The sequence below is a fragment of the Anolis sagrei genome, chromosome X (assembly GCF_037176765.1).
Source record: "Anolis sagrei isolate rAnoSag1 chromosome X, rAnoSag1.mat, whole genome shotgun sequence".
NCBI lineage: Eukaryota > Metazoa > Chordata > Lepidosauria > Squamata > Dactyloidae > Anolis > Anolis sagrei.
In genome coordinates this window covers 24,443,804-24,464,770 of record NC_090034.1, presented here as the reverse complement: position 1 = coordinate 24,464,770, position 20,967 = coordinate 24,443,804, and the positions used below count along the sequence as shown (strand labels likewise).

General features: G+C 40.3%; 1 protein-coding gene across 3 annotated transcripts in view; it reads left to right on the top strand.

The window, feature by feature from the left end:
- Positions 1 to 20,967, top strand: part of SNX29 (sorting nexin 29) — a 114,554-nt gene that overhangs the window by 14,878 nt on the left and 78,709 nt on the right. For 2 of the 3 annotated variants that reach the window (XM_060786342.2, XM_060786344.2), the window contains 8 exons: positions 580 to 704; positions 3,516 to 3,696; positions 5,278 to 5,348; positions 6,909 to 7,157; positions 9,822 to 10,191; positions 12,454 to 12,572; positions 14,365 to 14,446; positions 15,505 to 15,590. In XM_060786342.2, coding sequence (XP_060642325.2) covers positions 580 to 704; positions 3,516 to 3,696; positions 5,278 to 5,348; positions 6,909 to 7,157; positions 9,822 to 10,191; positions 12,454 to 12,572; positions 14,365 to 14,446; positions 15,505 to 15,590 — 1,283 coding nt within the window. The remainder of the gene's footprint in view (positions 1 to 579; positions 705 to 3,515; positions 3,697 to 5,277; positions 5,349 to 6,908; positions 7,158 to 9,821; positions 10,192 to 12,453; positions 12,573 to 14,364; positions 14,447 to 15,504; positions 15,591 to 20,967) is intronic. The other variant, XM_060786343.2, reaches the window with a different exon arrangement.

The window sequence follows — 20,967 nt, the reverse complement described above, 5'->3', positions numbered from 1 at the left end:
TCATTGATGTATTTTGACACTGTTTTTACTAGATACACTTTTCTTAATCAACTTATTATTCTTTTTCATCTGTGTGGTGTTTGGGTGAAAAAGCCATCAAGTAGGCGGCTGGGCTTCAACACCTTGAAAACCATTCAGAAATTTTAGTCCAAAATGTTATGGCCATGCCTTTGGTGGCATCTGGTTATAGAATACACCTGCTTTGGTCACTATTGCTTCATTTCTGGGCACAACCGAAAGTACTTTAAAACATTTTCTTAAGAACTTGATTTGTAATCTTAATTGGGCTGCTTCTGTGACTTAGTCACTATCTCAATTTTTTTCTTTTTGCATTTTTTCCATGAAAAAAAGGTTGGTTTCCCAGTCTTTCCAGTTTCTTCCAGTCGTTCAGATGGAAAACGGCTCTCACCCTTGGTTTTGTGAGCTGTAAAATCAACAATGTGAGCTCTGATGATAATGTTTGAAAGTAGATGGCCACATTAACTTGGGAAATGTTTGGCACCAGTTTCAGCTGGTTTAATTTAAAAGCTTCTTCCCCTTTTGGGCAGCATTTTTGAATGCTTTCATATTGTCTTGCAGGGTTACATGTCTCTGTGCTCAGTTTGAATCTGTGCTTCAGCATGGTTTGAAGAGAACCCGGGGATTAGCCTTAACTGCAGCAGCAATCAAACAGGCAGCAGGCTTCTCCAGTAAAACCGAAATGGGTAATTAAGGCTCTGTTTTCTTCTGTGTCTGTTTTGGAAAACATTTTAACAATTGTCTTGTGCGTAAACAACTGGCAATTTCAGTTTGAATGGAGAAGGAACTATGATGACTTGGATTCAGACATTCTGAATCCAAGCCATTCTTAGATCTACAACCTTTGAAATCTATGACTCATAAATTGAAAATTATTAACCTGAGTCCGTCCCGTTGATTTCAGTGGGACTGGGAAGAATTGCTAAGACTGGATCAAATCCATTATAGTTGGTTTCTCTTCCTCAGCCCTTCTCCATAATTTACAGCTCTATAATGTTAGGATCCTTTTCCATTTATTTAAATATAGTTGTATTTTATTGGAATTTTGTTGCTTGGTTTTTAAAAAATGAAAAAAAATCATGCAAAAATGACTTATTTGTGTTTAAAAGAAAAATAGATAAGTACGAATTATTACACGCATAACAGGAACTTTCAACAGGCAGCCCTCCAATGATATTGGACTGCAGCACCATTCAGTGGTAGTCCATGCTGGTAGTGATCAGGAATGATGGCGTTTGTAGTCCAATGACTTTTGCAGGGCCAGATACTATCTAATGTAAACTATCTTTAAAAACTAGGAATGGGAACTCCCTGGCTTTCTACATACTTTGAATTATTACTCCCACAGTTCTTTGTGACTCACACAAATGAATTATCCTTCACCTTCACAGAGTACAACTCAAAGTTTTCCAGAGTTTTCCCTTTTTGTCCATTGCAGCAGGAGCACCAAGGGACTTTTTCTCATAGTGTGTGTCACTTTCAGTTTTTAGACTTTCTTTGGACATGGTTTGTTGACTACTATTGTTCTTCCATTACTCTCGATATTGGACTGTTCGACTACTACTGTTGACTTTAGCTTGTTGTTCAGTTATGGCTTCTCTCAGTGTTGTGGCTTCCACCGCTTTCTTAAAGGGCAAGATCCTCATGCTGGCAGTTAACACACTTTTGCTGGCAGTTAACACAGGTGCTGAATGGTGGTCTGTGCAGGCGCAGAATAGTTCATATGTGTCATTTCACAGATGATCACTCGAAGAACTACAATTAAAGCTAAGCAACCTGTCCATCTCCTGATAAGAAACTTGCCAGAGATTTTAAGACTTCATTGGCAGATTTTCTCAAATGTATTGTTGAAGGCTTTCATGGCTGGAATCACTAGGTTCTTGTGGGTTTTTTCGGGCTATAGGGCCATGTTCTAGAGGCATTTCTCCTGACGTTTCGCCTGCATCTATGGCAAGCATCCTCAGAGGTAGTGAGGTCCTCATAGTGGACCTCATAGTGGACCTCATAGTGACCTCACTACCTCTGAGGATGTTTGCCATAGATGCAGGCGAAACGTCAGGAGAAATGCCTCTAGAACATGGACCTATAGTCCGAAAAAACCCACAAGAACCTATTTTCTCAAATGTTTGTTATTTCAAAAAGGTTTTTGTACTATATATGTGGACTTAATTTTTTAAATGTATTGTGAATAGTTTAAAATAGTTTTTAAAGTTCTCTTAAATCCTGCTCTGGGAGAAAGTGCAAAAAATGCAATAAACAAAAATTAAATATGCAATAAGGTAAGATAAGATCCAAGGGTATCAACTAGCAGCTCCAAGTTTCTATGTGATTTTAGTTCCTGTTGGGATGCTTAGTGGTGAAGGATCATTATTATTATTATTATTATTATTATTATCTTTATTTGTACCCCGCTAACATCTCCTGAAGGACTCAATGTGGCTTACAAAGGCCAAGGCCTCAATAAAACAATAGCATAACAAATACACAACTTAAAGCAAATCAAAACATTAAAGTAATAACAAAAACAACAAAAACAATACACCGTAACACAATAAAACTAGGACCGGGCCAAATGTAATGGGTACAGATTAAAAAGTGCTGGGTGTGACAGGTGGTATGTCGGATTTTAGGGTAAGTGCAGTGTGTAGGCAATCTTAAAACTCTGATAAAGTGCTTCTGGGACATATTGCTGGAGTTTTCCTATTCTGGAAAGGCACATCGGAACAGCCAGGTCTTCAAGCTCTTCCTAAAGACTGCTAACGTAGGGGCTTGTCTGATGTTTTTGGGGAGGGTGTTCCAAAGTCGGAACAGTAGTCCATAAACATGTGAAAAACTATAGCATTCCCACCCGCCACCCCTTTCATTGGAGCCCCCGGTGGCACAGTGGGTTAAAGCCCTGTGCTGGCAGGACTGAAGACCGACAGGTCGCAGGTTCGAATCCGGAGAGAGGCGGATGAACTCCCTCTATCAGCTCCAGCTCCTCATGCGGGGACATGAGAGAAGCCTCCCACAAGGATGATAAAACATCAAAAATCATCCGGGCGTCCCCTGGACAACGTCCTTGCAGACGGCCAATTCTCTCACAACAGGATGCTCCTGACACACACACACACACACACACACACACACACAAACCCTTTCATTTTCAGCAAGGTCTCTCTTCAAATGAAGATCACATTGGGGTTTTTAGTTCTAAATTATAGAAAGCTCTTAATCCACTTAGTTTGGGTGTTCCTACAATATATGGTTTAAGTAAATGTTGTCACTCCAACTAAAGCTGGGAGGTAGAAGGAGGAAAGGAACAGTTAAGTTGATTCCTTCTTGATGCTTTGTTGAGTCTCAGATGTAAGTGTTTTAGCCATGGAATAAACCAACTAGCTTGCATAGAATTCCTGACCATCTGTGATTGTTGTCTTGATAATGGAAATATTTCTCAATCTAACTTCTTTGATTTCTTGAGAATTCTTAACAACGTTTGTAAATATATACTTTTTCAGAGGCTATTTTCTGGTACTATGTGAAGGACGTTCTTAATAAACATGAACTACAACGCTTCTACTCCCTGAAGAATATCACAACAGATGTTGGCAGAGGTCGTGCCTGGTTACGCTGTGCACTAAATGAACATTCCTTAGAAAGATACTTTCATATGCTGCTTGCAGATAAAAATCAGCTTAGGTAACTTCCCCTTTTAATGCTTTCTTGATGCGTAAATGTATGTTCATGGAGGCTGCCTGATGTGGTACTTAGAACTGCAGTAATGGCTAATATTTCTCTTATGGTATGAATTAAAGGTGAGCTGAAACTGTGAAACCCATTTGAAATTGCAAAGTGCTGGCTCATCATTTCTGTCTTCGAGGGATCTAGAGAATTGTTATACAGCCTTTATAGTTTATTCAGTGCTTTTTAATTTTACTTTAATAAGCAGCTTGTAATGTGCTGGATATGTAAGAATTTTATTGCTCCCCCATGAGCTTTTACTGCTGCCATGCTGAGGTAATGATGTAGTAAATATCAAGGTTTTTCATATACAAAGTAATTGATCATTCTTTTGTCACTAACTGGGCATTTGAATCTTTCTTCTTGTACCATATGTTGGAATATTGCATGGCAGGGGAGGTTAAAAGTCACTAGAATATGGTCCACTGTGGGTTCTTTGTCTGTCTACGCATTCCACATCAGTTTCTTATCCCTATCTTATATTACTTACCCTGGATTAGTTCAGGCGGGCAGAAAGTTACAGCAAAAAACCATACATACAGAAATACACTGGCTGACATTTGGTAATATCAGGCTCAGTCCATTATTGGCATTAGGTTTGCTGTCTCATATGTAGATTCCCTTCCCAGTCTTTAACATGCTGCTGAACACTGTGGTGATGTAGGCCAGGGCTTCTTAAACTTTTCCACTTGCTACCCCTTTTGGTTTGAGAAATTTTTACATGACCCCAGTTTTTATGCATATAAAATCAAACATTTGTTGATAACAAATCAACATTTGCAAGGCTTGCTAAACAGGTTGACTTTTTTTATTATGTACAACTGAAGCATCTTCTGCAGAATCCATTGTAAACACTGCACAACACATTTGTGTAAATATCTAAAACAGCCACTAGTTGGCATTAAAAAATATTTTTGGACACCAATATTGAGCTAAAGGGGACCACCCCATTCTTAAACTAGGAGCCATAATTTAAGAAGCAGTGATCTAGGCCAATGTGTATATTTATTCAATTTGGTGAGAAACCTGACCCATCATGAGATTTCTTTAGCTCAGTGGTTCTCAACCTGTGGGTTCCATAGATGTTTTGACCTACAACTTGTAGAAATCCCAGCCAGTTTACCAGTTGCTAGGATTTATGGCCAAAACATCTGGAGACCCACAGTTTGAGAACCACTGCTTTAGCTGGGGATACACGGAGAGGGAATCTTCTACTTTTGGCATAACTGCCTCAATTGCATTTCCTTTCCTTAGCCAAGATCAAGTCTTTGTTTCTGATGTGCCTTGACTTGCTTTGTGCTAGCTGTTACTATAATAAAAGTTTCAACTGCTGGGTTCTGAAGGAGGGAAAGTGGTGAAACCACCTTCCTTCCAATTTTTTTTTAGTAATTAGCATGCCGTGAGCTTCAGATATACCAGCTTTTAGATTTTTGTGTGTGTCAAAAGTAACTTGACATTTCCAATACCTCATCAGAAAAAAGGTTAGCAAGGATCAAGCTCCTTTTCTACAAACAGCTTTGTTCTATTTTTGATATCTAGTGTCTTCTATGAAGACTGGTCCTTTATGATGGATGAAGAGCGCTCTAGTATGATTCCCACGATGGCAGCTGGTAAGCATCCTCAGTGTTCTTTGATAGTGGGTAACCTTGAAAGAGGCAACTGTTGGAAAGAATATTCCGAGTGCCATGTCAAAATATCAAGCTGGTGTTTCACAGAACAGCAGTTCTTTAATTTTTCTGTAAATTAAATATAATGCTTTGGGATAAACAGAAGTACACAGATATGTAAATGGGCTTGTGAAATTCATTCTAGTGTTGATTGCAAACTCCTAGTTTGAACATCAAGATATTGATTGGTGCTCCTTACAGGGAGCAGTCAACCCTCCTGTTTAAGGAGCTCCACTGGCTGCCGTTCATTTTCCGGTTCCAATTCAAGGTGCAGGTTCTTACCTTCAAAGCCCTGAACGGTTTGGGACCCTCCTACCTGCGTGACTGCATTTCTGTGTACGAACCCACACGACCCCTTCGATCATCTGGGGAGGCCCTGCTCATGCTCCCACCTCTATCGCAGGCATGATTGGTGGGGACGAGGGAGTGGGCTTTCTCGGTGGTGGCCCCTCGACTCTGGAACTCACTCCCCAAGGACATCAGGCATGCCCCAACTTTGGCAGTCTTTAGGAGGAGCCTGAAAACGTAGTTGTTCCAGTGTGCCTTCCCAGAATAAGGAAACTCTATTCTAGTTCATATTTCATCTGTTCATGCTCAGCATTATCTTTAAATTTTAATTATTACATTTGACCCAGCCATAGGTTTTAACTGTCGTTGTGTTATTGTTAATGTTTATTGTTTATTTTTGCTATGAGTTTTATTTTATTGTTTTGTATTATTTTTATTGCTTTATTATTGATGTATTGTGGGCTCAGCCTCATGTAAGCACCACCAAGACCCTTGGGAGATGGTAGCGGGGTATAAATAAAGTTTTATTATTTATTATTATTACTTAATGCATAACAGAGCTTGTAAATATTTATGTCTGGAATACAGCTTCCAGAATTCCCCTAGCTGGCATACTTAGTTGCCATGCTAGCTGTGGGATACTGGAAGTTGTACTCCAATATAATTTTTACAAGCATGCTAGCCCAGCCCCACTATTTTGTACAGGTTGAACATCCTCTGTCCAGTATTCCAAATCTGAAATACTCCAAAATTGCTGAAATAGGGACTCCTTCACCTTCTGGTGGTTTAGTGTACACAGATTTTGTTTGATGCACAAAATTATTTTAAAATATTGTCTAAAATAATCTAAAAATATTATCTAAAATTATCTTCAGGCTATGTTTGTAAGTGTAGATATAACATAAATAAATTGTATGTTTGCACTTGAGGCCCATCTCCAAAATCCACAATACTTCTGCACCCAAGCATTTTGGATAAAGAATACTCAACTTGTACCACTTGGTAGTGATTAGGGTTTCTATATTTAAAAAAAATCAAACAAAGTAGAAATCTAGTAAAAACCAAGTGTTGAAGTCTCTCTATTATAGAATTAGGCAGCACTGGACTAAATGGATCAATAGTCTGACATGGCATGTAAGCTTATGAGCCTCCTTGTATGAATTATCTCTGAGTTGTGCTACATAATGTCTATGATTTTGTTTATTTCCTCTGAAGGGTTGAATTCTATTCTTTTTGCCATCAACATTGATAACAAAGATTTGAATGGGCAAAGCAAGTGCCCACCTACAGTCTCTAACCTTCTTAAGGAATCTACACAGAATGTGACCTCTTTGTTGAAGGAATCTACTCAAGGGGTTAGCAGTCTCTTCAAGGAGATCACCGCCTCCTCTCCCGTTTCCATTCTAATCAAGCCTGAGCAAGATGCTGACCCCTTGCCAATTCTGTCCAAGAGTGTGAGTAGCGGTGAGTAGTACAGAGCAGATAACACTTCAGAGTATAGCTTATGTTTTCAGAGAAGATGCTTATGTAGAGGGAGGGTGTGTTTGGGGCTATTGTACAATTTTGTTCATAAAGTTATTTTGTTTCCTAGGCAATGTTTCTTCTTTTCACACAATTACCCGCTTCTGACATACCCTACAGCAGCGGTTCTCAACCTGTGGGTCCAGAAATGTTTTGGCCTTCAACTCCCAGAAATCCTAACAGTTGGCATATTGGGTGGGATTTCTGGGAGTTGTAGGCCAAAACACCTGGGGACCCACAGGTTGAGAACCACTGTCCTACAGGGAGATGTCCTGCTGAAAGAAGCATGCTACAGATGTTTCAGCTCAGATATAGCACACCCTCTGATTCTAGTGTATGAGTACAAACCTCATACCATTGGCTACATTGACTAGGCTTAATGGATGTTGTAAAGCAAAAGACATTTAGAAGGCATCCATTGCCTACCACTCTTTTAATCTGTAGTTCGGGTACCCTCGATGTCAACACTGTAGTCATATTGATGCAGCCTAGAATTGCACTGGCGTTTTACCAAGCCTCCTAGATCCCTTTCACATGTTCTGGTTTCAGTCAAGTGTCACCCATCCTATATGTATGCATTTAATTTTTATTGCCTTAGTATAAGTACATTTTAAAATGTAATTTTTATTCAAGAAAAAGCATAATAAAACAGCAATAGAACAAAAAAACCCACAGGTTTATATATATATATATATATATTTTAAAAAAACTACACAACTAAATTCTACCTGCTCCTACTACAACAATACGACTAAAGCATAATAGAACATAAAGAGAAAACACACACACACAAAAACAAAAGTAACAAACAAAATTATTAATCTATGGGCCCCTTACTGTCTGAAGGATATTATATCTTAATCACCCTTCTGCTTTTGGTACTATTACAGAGGTTTTCAAACTGTGTATTGTGACACGTTAGCTACAATGTGTAGGCCTGTCATGTGAACCTAACGAGAAAATTCTGAGTCTGTGAAATAAGTAATAAATCATATATTTTCAAAAATATAAATTAAAGGTTTTTCGAGAGATATGTTGTGCTCCTATACATTTTGTTATTATAAATTTTTGCATATGTCAGAACTTCTTATGAGAGGTTGGTTCATTCTCTGTAGTTGCGAGTAAAATCACGTCGTGAAAGAATGCATGTCTAAAAAGTATGTCACCTAGAGAACATGTTTGGAGAGCTTTGCTCTACTAATTCATACATCCCACAATTGACAAATGCTCCATCCCCCTGAGATGATGTTCTCAGGCAGAGGACACAATGGAAAAATAGAACACTAAGGAGCACGCAAGTATGCCTTCATTCAGCTCACATTAACAATCAACTTTAACCAAATAGATACGAGCCCTCCCAAACGCAATAGAACTACAGAACCCTAATTGAGCACACAAGCAAGCAAACAAGCCTTCTCTCATCTCACCCAAAGAAATAAAACAAGCTCTACCCAACAAATTCCCAAAAGATTTTCTGGAGCTGGGCATATTAACTCTAACAGACACAAGCATAAATTATGTGTGTGTAGGAGGGTGTCAACCCTATTTTCATGGAGGGCCACATCCTTCTTATGGTCAATTTCAAAGAGCTGTTGAATCCATGGATGGAGAATCCATGGACACAGGGCCAACTGTATTTTTTTTTACATATTAGTTGAAGCTGGTGGCCCCCTGGTGGTGCAGCAGGTTAAACCGTTGAGATACTAAACTTGCTGAAGTTTGGAGTTCAGATCCGGGGAGCGGGGTGAGCTCCTGCTGTTAGGCCCAGCTTCTGCCAACCTAGCAGTTCGAAAACATGCAAATGTGAGTAGATCAATAGGTACCGCTCCGGCGGGAAGGTAACAGCACTCCATGCAGTCATCCTGGCCACATGGATGTTATCTACAGACAACTCCGGCTCTGTGGCTTAGAAATTGAGATGAGCACCACCTCCCAGAGTCAGACTTGACTGGACTTAATGTCAGAGGAAACCTTTACCTTTACCTTAGTCTGGGTTACACCTCTGCTCTCTTCCCCATCCCCCATTTCGCAATCAGAGAAGCCTTAAAATGTGTCAGTATCACTTGGGGCCATAATGATTTCCCTAATGCACTTACGTTGCTGTTCTCCCTCCAATTCCTGAGCAGACCTTTTCTCCCAGCTACCAGGAGTAGCAACGCTACCAACACGCTGAACTACAACACATCCTGTCCACAAGCCTTGTATCTAAATTCAAATCCCACTTTCCTGACTAAACAGACCAAATATAGCTTTCCAGATGCAATCACAGATCCCATCAGCTCCTGATGAGGATGTCACCTGATGAGGAATAAAGGAGTTGTAGTCCACCATCTGGAGGGCCACATAAAACAATGTGGCTGGCTGTATATGGTCCACAGACCTTGAGTTTGTCAAATGTGATTTGTTCTGTCTGTCACACCATACTTATGCAAAACACCCCTCTTGGCCCTTCCTGTTCGCTAAGCTCCCCTTTGCCGAGCTCCAAGGACTGAGGATCAATAGAGGTCCTGGCTGCTAACTCCTCCCCCCCAAATATGTTTCTGATTCATTTGTGAATGATCTCATAAACTGTGTTGAAATTTGAATTTTTTTGGGTCTTTTTTCTAGAGTTAAAATTTAGGAAAGAGCGAATAAAGAAGAAGAAGAAAATCACAAATATTATTTTATTCGACGAGGACGACAAAGAAAGTATTGGGAATGTCTTAAGGGCAACAGTGGTAGGTGGAAACTCAGAACAAAATTCAGACAGACCTTTGGCCTACCTGGGTTCTCCATCGATAGACTCGCTAACAAACCTGAATGTAGACCAAAGTGTATCTTTGCTGAAAAACGATTCTGTGCACCTAAATGGAGAATGCACCTTTCCAAAACTAGACGTAAAAAGCATTGATGATGAAGATGTGGAAGAAAATGAGGAGACTTACAGTGAAATGTCAGGAACGCAGAGTGTGAAAGAAGGCATGGAGTATTGTGCAAAGTGAGTATTATTCCGGAGAGAGCTATGAATGGAACTTTAGTGTTTACCAAGAAAAGCAGTTTCTCAAAGTGTTCCCATTAGTGTTGTTTTATTAATGAATAGGAATAAAGAAGCTGAAGAATTTTAGATGGAGGTTTGTCAGATACGGTGTGCCAGTTGCACTATTAAACAGAGTGAAGCATCTGCCTCTGGGAGCAGTTTTGTAGCCAAGAATGTTGATTTATTTATTTGTTTAAATATTTATATCCTGCCTTCTGTCTAGAGATCTCAGGACAGCATGCAATAAAAACAGTAGAACACATTTGAAACAGTGTCAGTAATAAATAATTTTAAAGGGCTAAAGATATTAAGCTACTTCACATGTTTAAAAAAGTGGTTTTGCAACTGCTAGTGATAGAGGTAAAGTGCTCCATTCATTCTATCTCCTATTTCAAAATAACTAGGGTGACTTTGTGTTGCATGGAGTCCATAAGAGTTCTCACTGAAGCATCTTCTTCTATATATTTGTGGTCCGTGTCCCAATGCAATATAATACCAAATTGTTCCTACAATATCCATATTCCAAAAGTGTAACAAAGTTGGGGTTTCTGCCCTCTGTTTTTAAATACAGCCTCTAGCTTTCAAGGCTAGTTCCTTCAGTTAGGTGTAGATTTGCAAGTTAACATACTGGAAGATGTTAGAATTAAAGTATTGGATATCGTCTCCCCTGAACCATAAAATTCATTGAGAGTTCTGGGTTGTTGTAGGTTTTTTTGGGCTATAAACCCATTTTCCTAGTTTCAACAGACCTCATTACCTCTGAGGATGCTTGCCATAGATGCAGGTGAAACATCAGCAGAGAATGCCTCTAGAACATGGCCATATAGCCTGAAGAAAAAAAAAAACCCAGTGATTCCGGCCATGAAAGCCTTCGACAATACATTGAGAGATCAACTGCCTCTGGTGGTCGTATCATACAATGATATGTGATGATGCCGTATATATTCTTTCTTTCTGTTACAGTTATATAAACATTTGTGAGAATATATAGCTGGATTTATGGAATCCCTACCTGTCATGCAGAGGTTGCAGACAGAACAATGTCTAATTATCAATTAGCAGAGTGGTACTTTATTTAGTACATTATGCTTTGTAAGAAAACGCTACCAGAATATCTAAAGTTTTGTGTCCATTTATATGTAAACATTTACATCTCGAAACATCCAGGTATACCTTTCAGGAAGTTCTAATCTTTCCAACTTATATAATTACTAGCTTGGGTGCTCACCGTTGCTGGGATTATTTGTAAAAGTCAATTTTTTAATTGTACACCATGAATATGGTTGTGGATTAACTACAACTGACATCATGCTAGGTTAACCCCGAGAAATTCCATCAGTACTTAAAGTTTGTTATGTTGGGCAAGTTTGCTCTGGATGCATCATCGGTGGGGTTCAGTGTGCTCTCTGGCTGCAGGGTAAACTACAACTCCCACTATGGTTAGTCAGTCCCCTCAAACTCCTCCAGTAGATTGAGTTAGTCATGGGGGTTCTTTTTGCCAAGTTTAGTCCAGGTCCATCATCAGTGGAGGTCAAAACCCACCAGTATGCAAATTAGGGCATATCAGGTATGCATGCCAAGTTTGGTCCAGATTCATCATTGTTTGGGTTCATAATGCATCCTGTATGCATCCAAGATGCCAAAGATGGGATAAGCCTATATATACCTTTATCTGTGTACAATTGTCTGTCTTGTCAGTGTATAAATGGCATTGAATGATTGCTGTATGTGTTCTGTGATCCACCCTGAGTCTCCTTCAGGGTGAGAAGGGCAGAATATAAATATTGTAAATAAATAAATACATAAACAACATTCTATGGCAGTGTAGACTTATGTAATCCATTTCAATGCAGTTAAACTGCATTCTGAAACTGCATCATATGGCAATATTTATTGGGTCTATAGCCCCTTCTACACTGCCATATAATCCAGAGTATTAAACCAGATAATCTACACTATGGATTATCCACAATCCAGTTCAAGGCAGATAATCTGGATTTTATATGGCAGTGTAGAAAGGACCTGAGTCTCTTTGATCTTTTTCCTTCCTTCCTAGCAAGTTGAGTCTGGATGAAGAGAATTAGAGAGGGAGAGAGAGAGAATGACAGCTTGATGAATTTCTTTTTCCGTAGTATATTACACATGGCTTTATGTTGTGGAATGAAAGCATACTTGTTAAACTCTGACCTTATTCACATATATTTTTTCAAAATTCTTCTTTAGATCCTCTGAGGGCATGATAAGCAATTCTCTGGATAGCGCTTGGACTTCTCTTAAGATCCTGAACGATGATTCTGATGAATTGTTTCCCTTTACTACCGTAAGCTCTTTCTCCCAGACTGGTGAGCAATCATGCATAATGCCGAATATATCTGTGGCCAAATGTACTGAGAGTTCAAATAATGGCAGGATGCCTGATTGAAAACCCAGTGAACTGTGCTATTGTAACTACAAATTCCCCTTGACATTTAAAATTGCCATTGTTCACCAGACTACTCATTTCCACCCTGGAATCTGACAGATGTGCTGGATTCTACACCCAACATGGAAATTGTAATCTGATACATTCATGGTTTGAAAAAATTCTAGAATTTATCTTTTTATCTTCCATTCATCTAGTAAATTATAGTGGTGTTTCTGATTGCTTATACATTATTATTATTATTATTATTAATAATAATAATAATAATAACAATAATAATAATATCCCTCTTTCTCTCTCCACAAAAGAGACTCAATGCGGTTTACAGTAACACCAAATGTAATACTATTTAAAACCTAAAAATATGCAAACATTAAAAAAGAATTGAATGTTAATGGTATTAAAATAAACTTTAAATCCTTAAAATTGATTTTAAAAGTATTTAAATCTAAAACCACAGCACCCCTTGACTTGATCTTCAATCCTTCCTCCTTTAAAAACCTAAAAGAAGTTGGGTCAAAGGGTGGCTGCTGACTACTGTCACTTCGTGTCTGTTTTTAATTTTTAAGGAAATTCAGTAATATCCAATGGCATTGAGTCAAACACATAAAAGTAAAATGGAGTACTGGTAATGTTAAATTATATAAGTGTATAAAATCTTCTGCATATTATTACTTACAAAGTAGTCAGTCATCGTAAAATGTCTTTCCATAAATTAGTATGCGTAGATGGAGAATAATAACTGTGGGTTTTCTTAATGGCATGTATTAATAAAGGGAAAAGAAACACAATTCAGTGAATGCCATACAAATATGTTGTCGAAGGCTTTCATGGCCAGAATCACTGGGTTGCTGTGAGTTTTCCGGGATGTCTGGCCATGTTCCAGAAGCATAATCTATGCAGCAAACCAGACTATAAAATAATTTTAGACTTTTTTTCTCTTTAATAATTACATCTTAAAATAATCTGGCATAAAATGTTCAGTAATCATGTAGCAACATGGGTTCAGAAATGGGTTTTCAAACTTTTTTGCACGTGCTATTTATCTCACTTGTGGCTTAGGTGGCAGTTCTTTCATGTTTTTGCTTTTTTTGCAAGTTGAAATCTTCCTTTTGAACTCCTACAGACAAGCTCCACACTGCAGTAGAAATAGTGAGAAAGATTATATAAAATGCATACCTTCCCATTGAGGATAGAAGCTTCATGCAATTCTTTTTGAGTTTTTAAAAAAATATCATTCTGAGGCATGCTAGAAGTCTGTTTTGTTGTGAAAGATCTTTTCGTTATTGACAATCTGTTGTTACATCAGCAACTCTTTAGGGCTAGCAATATGAGATATAACTAGTCAAGTGTCATGTCAGCCTTCTTCTCCTTGAAGAATAAAGGATAGCCTCAAGGATCTGTAGTTAACATGTGTCATTTCTGCATTTTCCTAACAGCAAAATCAAAACTTGAAAGAACACTGACACTATGTTAAAATAGCAGCATTCTTTAAAGGAAGAGAAAACTTGACACATAGTTCCAAGTGTAGCCTCTGGGAATACCTGGCTGAATGATCTTACTTCCTTTCAATGCCACTGAATTCTGAAATGGAAAGTTATCAAAACTGCATACAAAGCAGCATAAGAACATTGCCTACGGAGAAAAGAGAGATGTGATCTAGAACGATGTTATATTTATTGTAATCAGTTTATCTAATGTCTCATTTTTAGGCGGCTTGCAGAATAATGGTGAGCATGAATGTGCTGATTTTTCACCAGAACTGACTCAGGGAAATGCTGAACTGCATCATAGGTATGTAGTCAATTGATTAATTTTAAAAGCAATACAGTTCGGGTGAAGTTAAACAACAAACCTTGCCTCGACAACTTGTGCTTGTCCAATTGACAAAGAAAGAAGAATCTCAATTTTTTTTTTTGCCTTTGGTATATGTTTACATATGTACGACTGCAAGTCACAAGCAGCATTGAAACATACTGAGTCTAGTACAAATGTGAGGAAGCATCTTGTAGATGCTGCTTCCACATATCAAATAATAGCCCTTTTTAGCATGGAGGGAAATTATCTAATTGGTGGATGAGTGAACTTTGGTCTGAATATTTTTGTTGTCTTTTTAGCCACATAATAATCTGTTTTGTAGTTGTCACTATAGATTAATGTGGTCTCTTGATTTCTGTAGACCAGCTGCAGATAAACAGGACTCAAAACTTACTGATGAAACAGTGCTGTTTGATTGTTTGACGGGAAGCGATAGTGCTGATCTGCTTTTGAGAACTGCAATAAGGAAATGTAATGGAGAAAGACTTAAGTGACAGGGCACACATGTACCCTGACAATTTGATGACATTTGAAGGCATCTGTACAGTGAAACCACGTCCTTCTATCCTGATTTCACCTCAGATTAAGTGGTAGCGCAGCAGTTTACTGAGCTGCTGAATTTGAAATTTAAAGGAATACCTTGAGGAGGAAAAAAGTCTCCCTTAGTTGCCATATGGAGGGATTTTGGAGGAGGATCCTTACTTTTCTTTAGAAAAAGAAAGACATTTCTATCTCTCTACTCTGACAGATCAAGTTGCCGAGTCACTACTGCAGAACATGAGTGCTGATATTGATTATAATAAAAGTTAAGAGGTAATAAATTGAGGTTATTGAGCTGGAGAAAGGAGTGATGGAGTGCTGCTCCATTGGTTCCATCTGATGGCTTGAGGAAGACAATTGATTGCTGTTAGAAGCATCCTCTGAGCAGGCACCATAGAAGGTGTTTGAAGAGGCTGGAATTCTTCATAGTATTGCTCTTTTCACAGAGTGGATTTCTTCCCCAATATTGTTTCACTTATTTTTCTTTTTTAAAGCAGAGTAGATGTTAAAGATCCAGTGGAAGAGAACACTGTAACTCACCTGTTGCCATCAACCAGCGTGTCAGAATCAATGACTGTTGGTAAGTTTGTGTTGAATCAGATATGGGAGATTTAAATTTTTCTAGGTTGACCAATACCAATTCTTGTGTTAGCATACGCTTTGGCCAACTTTGATCTTATCCTTCTGTAATCCTCACAGATTATGGCAGTCCTCCACCAATGCCACACTATCATGATTTCTTTTGGGATTTCTTTTGGTTTGCTAATAATAATAATAATAATAATAATAATAATAATAAAGAAGGCATGATGTTTGGGAAGACTGATACAAGGATTGAAGTCTCAAATGAATTCAGACCAGCATATGTCATCAACTCCAAGATAAAGATATATATGTATTTAACATCCAGGCACCAAACATTGTGGTGTCTTTGCTTTGTTTTGTCAAACATCCTTTTAAAAATGTAGTAAAATTTGACCACTTTTCTCTGATCCTTTTTGTTGTCTCAGACTAACCTGTTGTTTTAAGTGAAAGCAACTTTTTTTTGTATTTTCTTAGAAACTAAGTGTTTTATTTTGATCTAGGAGTTACTCTTTTTGTTTTTCACCCTAAATGTAAACCGCCAGAAACATTTGGAATAGATCAGTTTTTAAATATCTTCATGCAGTAATTGATTCTAGTTCTTAGATCATGAAACTTACATAAATGTTGACTTATCATAGTCCTACTGACATAATAATAATAATAATAATAATAATAATAATATACTTTATTTGTATTCCACCCTATCTCCCCAAGGGATTACAGAATACATATATGGCATGCCATTATACAGTTAACAACAAAGACAGAGACAGTACATAGACAAATGCAATACTTCCCTCTTTTTCATCTACGGCATCTGGAGGCTGTGTTTGACTCCAGTCATGGGGTAGTGTTGTTGTTCCATTTTTCCATGGCAAAGAGCCTGTTGTTCATAGACACCTTCCTGATTGAGTTACCAGCATGTCTTCATTGGTGCCTTTTACCTTCCCACCAAAGCTGTACCTATTGAACTATTCACATTTCTGTTTTTGAACTGCTAGGTAAGCAGAAGCTAGGGCTGACGGCAGAAGTTCACCCTGACCTGCGGCTTGAACTGCCAACCTTCTGGTCAGCAAGATTTTCTCCAGCTGGCGGTTTAACCCAGTATGCTAACCGCAGCCCCTCTATTGTGTTCTACTGTAGCTGACACTAGCCATCAGATTTAGATAACTATGTCCACATTTATATTGTTAATATCTCTACCAAAGATGTATATGTAATGAAGTTGATTGTATGGCTTGGCAAAAGGCTGTAAAATCTGAAGTGTTCTGTTTGCTTTGCCAGAACATTTTAAAAAAGAAGATGTAGTGGCAGTTGGTAGTCTAGTGAAAGTGTGGAAGAAAAAAGTACCGTATCTTCTGATGAGTGTTATAAATTGCTTGACAGTGTTATTCAGAAACAGCAATTCAATAACGTGTTAACATTTTGGACATCAGCAGGGGGAGCAATTGCTTTTGCATTCATTGGCTGTGTGTGTTGCTGGTCAACTTTATTAAACGTTTTATAATAGATATTTTTAGTGGGTGATACTTAACCTCATTTTCTGCAATGCTGAAAGCTGATTTAACCATGGAATTGAATTGGAGGAAAATTCCTGACAAGGACGTCCTTTTGAGTGCATAATTTGTGACACAATTGTGGTATACTAATTTGTGAGCTGCTTGTTAATTGTGTACTTAAAATACATTTCTTTCATTTTCATTTATTTATTTATTTATTTATTTACCGTATTTCTATCCCGCCCTGTCTCACCCCCAAGGAGGTACTCAGGTTTACACCTGGGCACAATTAGATGCCTCATCAAAACATAAACATAAGAAATTCTAAATACATTAAACAGTAAATAATTACACATAAAACAATCACATATAAATACAATTAAAACAGGATTTAAAACAGCAATTAAAACAAGCCCAAAGTCTGTAATCAGAGTCCATGAGCCATTCAAGTTACAGTCACATTGATTTTTCTTCGTGGCCTCTGTGAATGCACACTTACGGAGAATCTGCGCCTGCGCAGGTCCCAACGGAAAACTTCCCAAGTTGAAACTTTTAAGTTTTGGCGGTAACTCCGCCCAGCCGCCCGCAGAGCATAAAAGGCGCCCCGCGCGCGCGCTCCGCCATTCCTGTTTTTTACACTGCACGTCCCGCTCGGAAATCCCTATTATGTCAATTACTAGATTCAAGCATTGCGTTCAATGCTCTAGGAAACTGCCTGATTCAGACAAGCACTCAAAGTGCCTCCGGTGCCTCGGCGAGGGCCACAATACTTAGACTTATCGACACTGCCAGGCCCTCACGGCACAATCAAGAAAAAATAGAGCAGCTTGGCTGAAGGTGTTGCTTTACAAACAGACTTTAGCCCCTCAGCCGTCTACGTCAACAGCTGCGATGTCTCAGCCGCCGTCTGCTTCTTTGACATCTTCGACTTCCCTGCCACCGAGACTGGCCTCGGTGGCTTCTACGATGTCGAGAAGACCTCACCAAGCCAAACAACCCTGTACTCTCACAACACAGACGGTATCGGCGAGGCGTCCATCCACGTCGAGCTCTGTGGCTTCCGCCACTCCACCATCGACCTCGGTCAAGCTCAGCTGCAACAACAACAACAACGTTGAACACAACAACCCCAGAGGTCCCGGTCTCATCAAACAGACCAATGGCAACTCAAGGCGTCGGGTTTGATGTTTTCCCCGATGATACCAGATCCGTGTCCGCTACTTTTGCCATGCCCACCTCGCTCTCAGTCGTTTACCACCAAACCACCACCCTCACCACCACAATCGAAAGTCCTGCCAAGTTTGGAGACCGTCTCAGAAATTTCATCCATGCCTGGCACCACATTACGTCAGATGCATGGGTGCTAAAGATTGTTCGAGACGGTTATGCGTTGCAGTTCAAAGACTTACCTCCAACCGGGGTCATTGTCCGAACCGACCCATCTCCCACGATTTTGGCAGAAGTCGACTCCTCGTTGGCGAAAGGGGCGATCCAAAGATTTCGGTCTCGTTTAGACAGTCGTGCCTTCTTTTCAAGATACTTCACGGTACCAAAGCCGGACGGCTCTCTTCGACCGATCCTCGACCTCAGGGCACTGAACAAATTTATTCAACCAGCCAAGTTCAGAATGGTGACGGTATCGTCAATTATCCCCATGCTTCATCGAGGCGACTTTTTCGCATCAATAGACTTAAAAGACGCATATTTCCACTTGCCCATTCAAGAAGGACACAGGAGGTTCCTCTCTTTCAAGATAGGAGAAAAGACTTTTTCGTTTACCGTCCTCCCGTTCAGCCTTGGGACGGCTCCCAGAACATTTACCAAATGCATGTCCGTTGTTGCCGCGTACCTGAGAAGGAAAAAGATCCGCATCTTTCCTTACCTGGACGACTGGCTGCTGGCCTCAAAATCTTCCGACCTCCTCCGAGATCCGATCGCCTTCACCCTCCAACTGCTGCGGGAACTCGGTCTCCAGTTGAATGCCGAAAAATCCCACCTCACACCAACGACATCGATAAAATTTATTGGCGTCGACTTCGATTCCACAAAAGAGAAGGTGTCCCTCCCAGCGGTCAGATTTCAGGACCTTCAGCGCGAGATCACGCGATGCCTGCTTTCCACCAAACTCAGAGCTCACCAAGTCCAAGTTCTCTTGGGGCACATTGCGTTGACAGTGATGGTCACGCCTTTTGCCAGGCTCAAGATGCCCCCCATACAACGTTGGTGCCTCGACAACTTCGACTCTTGTCGAGATCCCAAAACAAAGGTCCTGTCTATGCCAGCCACAGTTCGACGCTCCCTGAGGTGGTGGATGAGTCACCAAAACGTTTGCATAGCCTGCCCTTCCATGCGAGACAGCTATCAGCCGTTCTCACAACCGACTTGTCGACGTTTGCCTGGGGCGCCCACACAGGTCACTTCTCCATACAAGACGTGTGGTCCCCAAAAGAGCAATCACACCACATAAACTATCTGGAGTTGTTAGCCATTTTCAAAGCTCTCAAAGCTTTCCTCCCCCTCCTAACAGGACAGGTGGTCCAAATCCAGACAGACAACATGGTGGCCATGTATTATATCAGGGGTCCTCAAACTTTTTAAACCGGGGGCCAGTTTACTGTCCCTCAGACCGATGGAGGGCCGGACTATAGTTTTTTTTTAAAAAAAATCAATTAAAAAATTCCTCTGCACATTGCACATATCTTATTTTGCTGTGTGGAAGGGCCCTTAGAGGGGGTTCTTTCTAGCCCTCTCTAGGCAGTAATTCCAGGAGCAGAGAATGGGAAATCTTTCTATTTCTAGTCTGACCAAAAATCTGGCTACCAGTATTTAAAAAACTCTAAAATTATAACTGTAAATAAAGAACAACACTCAAACACAGGGGAAATCCAGACAAGAAAGAATCAGGGCCAGCTAATCATCTCTCAACAAAGGATTCTCCCTAAAAACTGTCAGGCTATGAAATGGCAATCAAGGTGGCCAATTGAAACATTCATACCTACCTCCAACAGACATGAGTTCTTTCTCCCACCCTGGATCTTCCACAATTTTCCTGGTTAAAGGTTTTCCTCTGACATGAAGTCCAGTCGTGTCTGACTCTGTGGTGCTCATCTACATTTCTAAGTCGAAGAGCCGGCGTTGTCCATAGACACCTCCAAGGTTATGTGGCCAGCATGACTGCATGTAGCGCCGGGGCAGCCTCCCTTGGCTGACTCACGCTGTCCATCAGGCCTGACGGATAGCATGAGCCTGCCAAGGGGGGAGCAGGCCCGTGCGGCCTACTTGCGAGTAGACCACGCGGAGCAGCCTCCCTTGGCTGGCGCGCGCGGCCTACTTGTGAGTAAAGCACCTCGCGAGGTGCTTTACTCACGAGTAGACCACGCGGAGCGGCCTCCCTTGGCTGGCTCACGCTGTCCATCAGGCCTGACGGATAACGGAAGTGGCCCGCGGGCCGTAGTTTGGGGACCCCTGTATTATATCAACAAGCAAGGGGGCACCGGCTCGAGAAAGCTTCTGAAGCTGTCCGTGGCACTGTGGGAGTGGTGCAACCAACATGCAATGTTTCCCTCGGCACTTCACCTTCCAGGTCATCTGAACAACCAGGCCAACTCCCTAAGTTGTTCGACGTCAACGTCCCACGAGTGGATGCTCGACCCGACGGAGCACCATGCCCTGTTCGATGTATGGGGTCTTCCCTCAGTCGACCTCTTCACCTCTCCGGACAATTGTCAGCTTCCCCTCTTCAAGGCCCGCCTGCCTCAAGATGCTGTTCCGGGGTGTCTAGGAGACGCATTCATGTTGGAGTGGTCAACACAATTCCTGTACATCTTCCCACCGATCCCTCTCTTGCTCCGGGTGATCGAGAGAATCGAGATG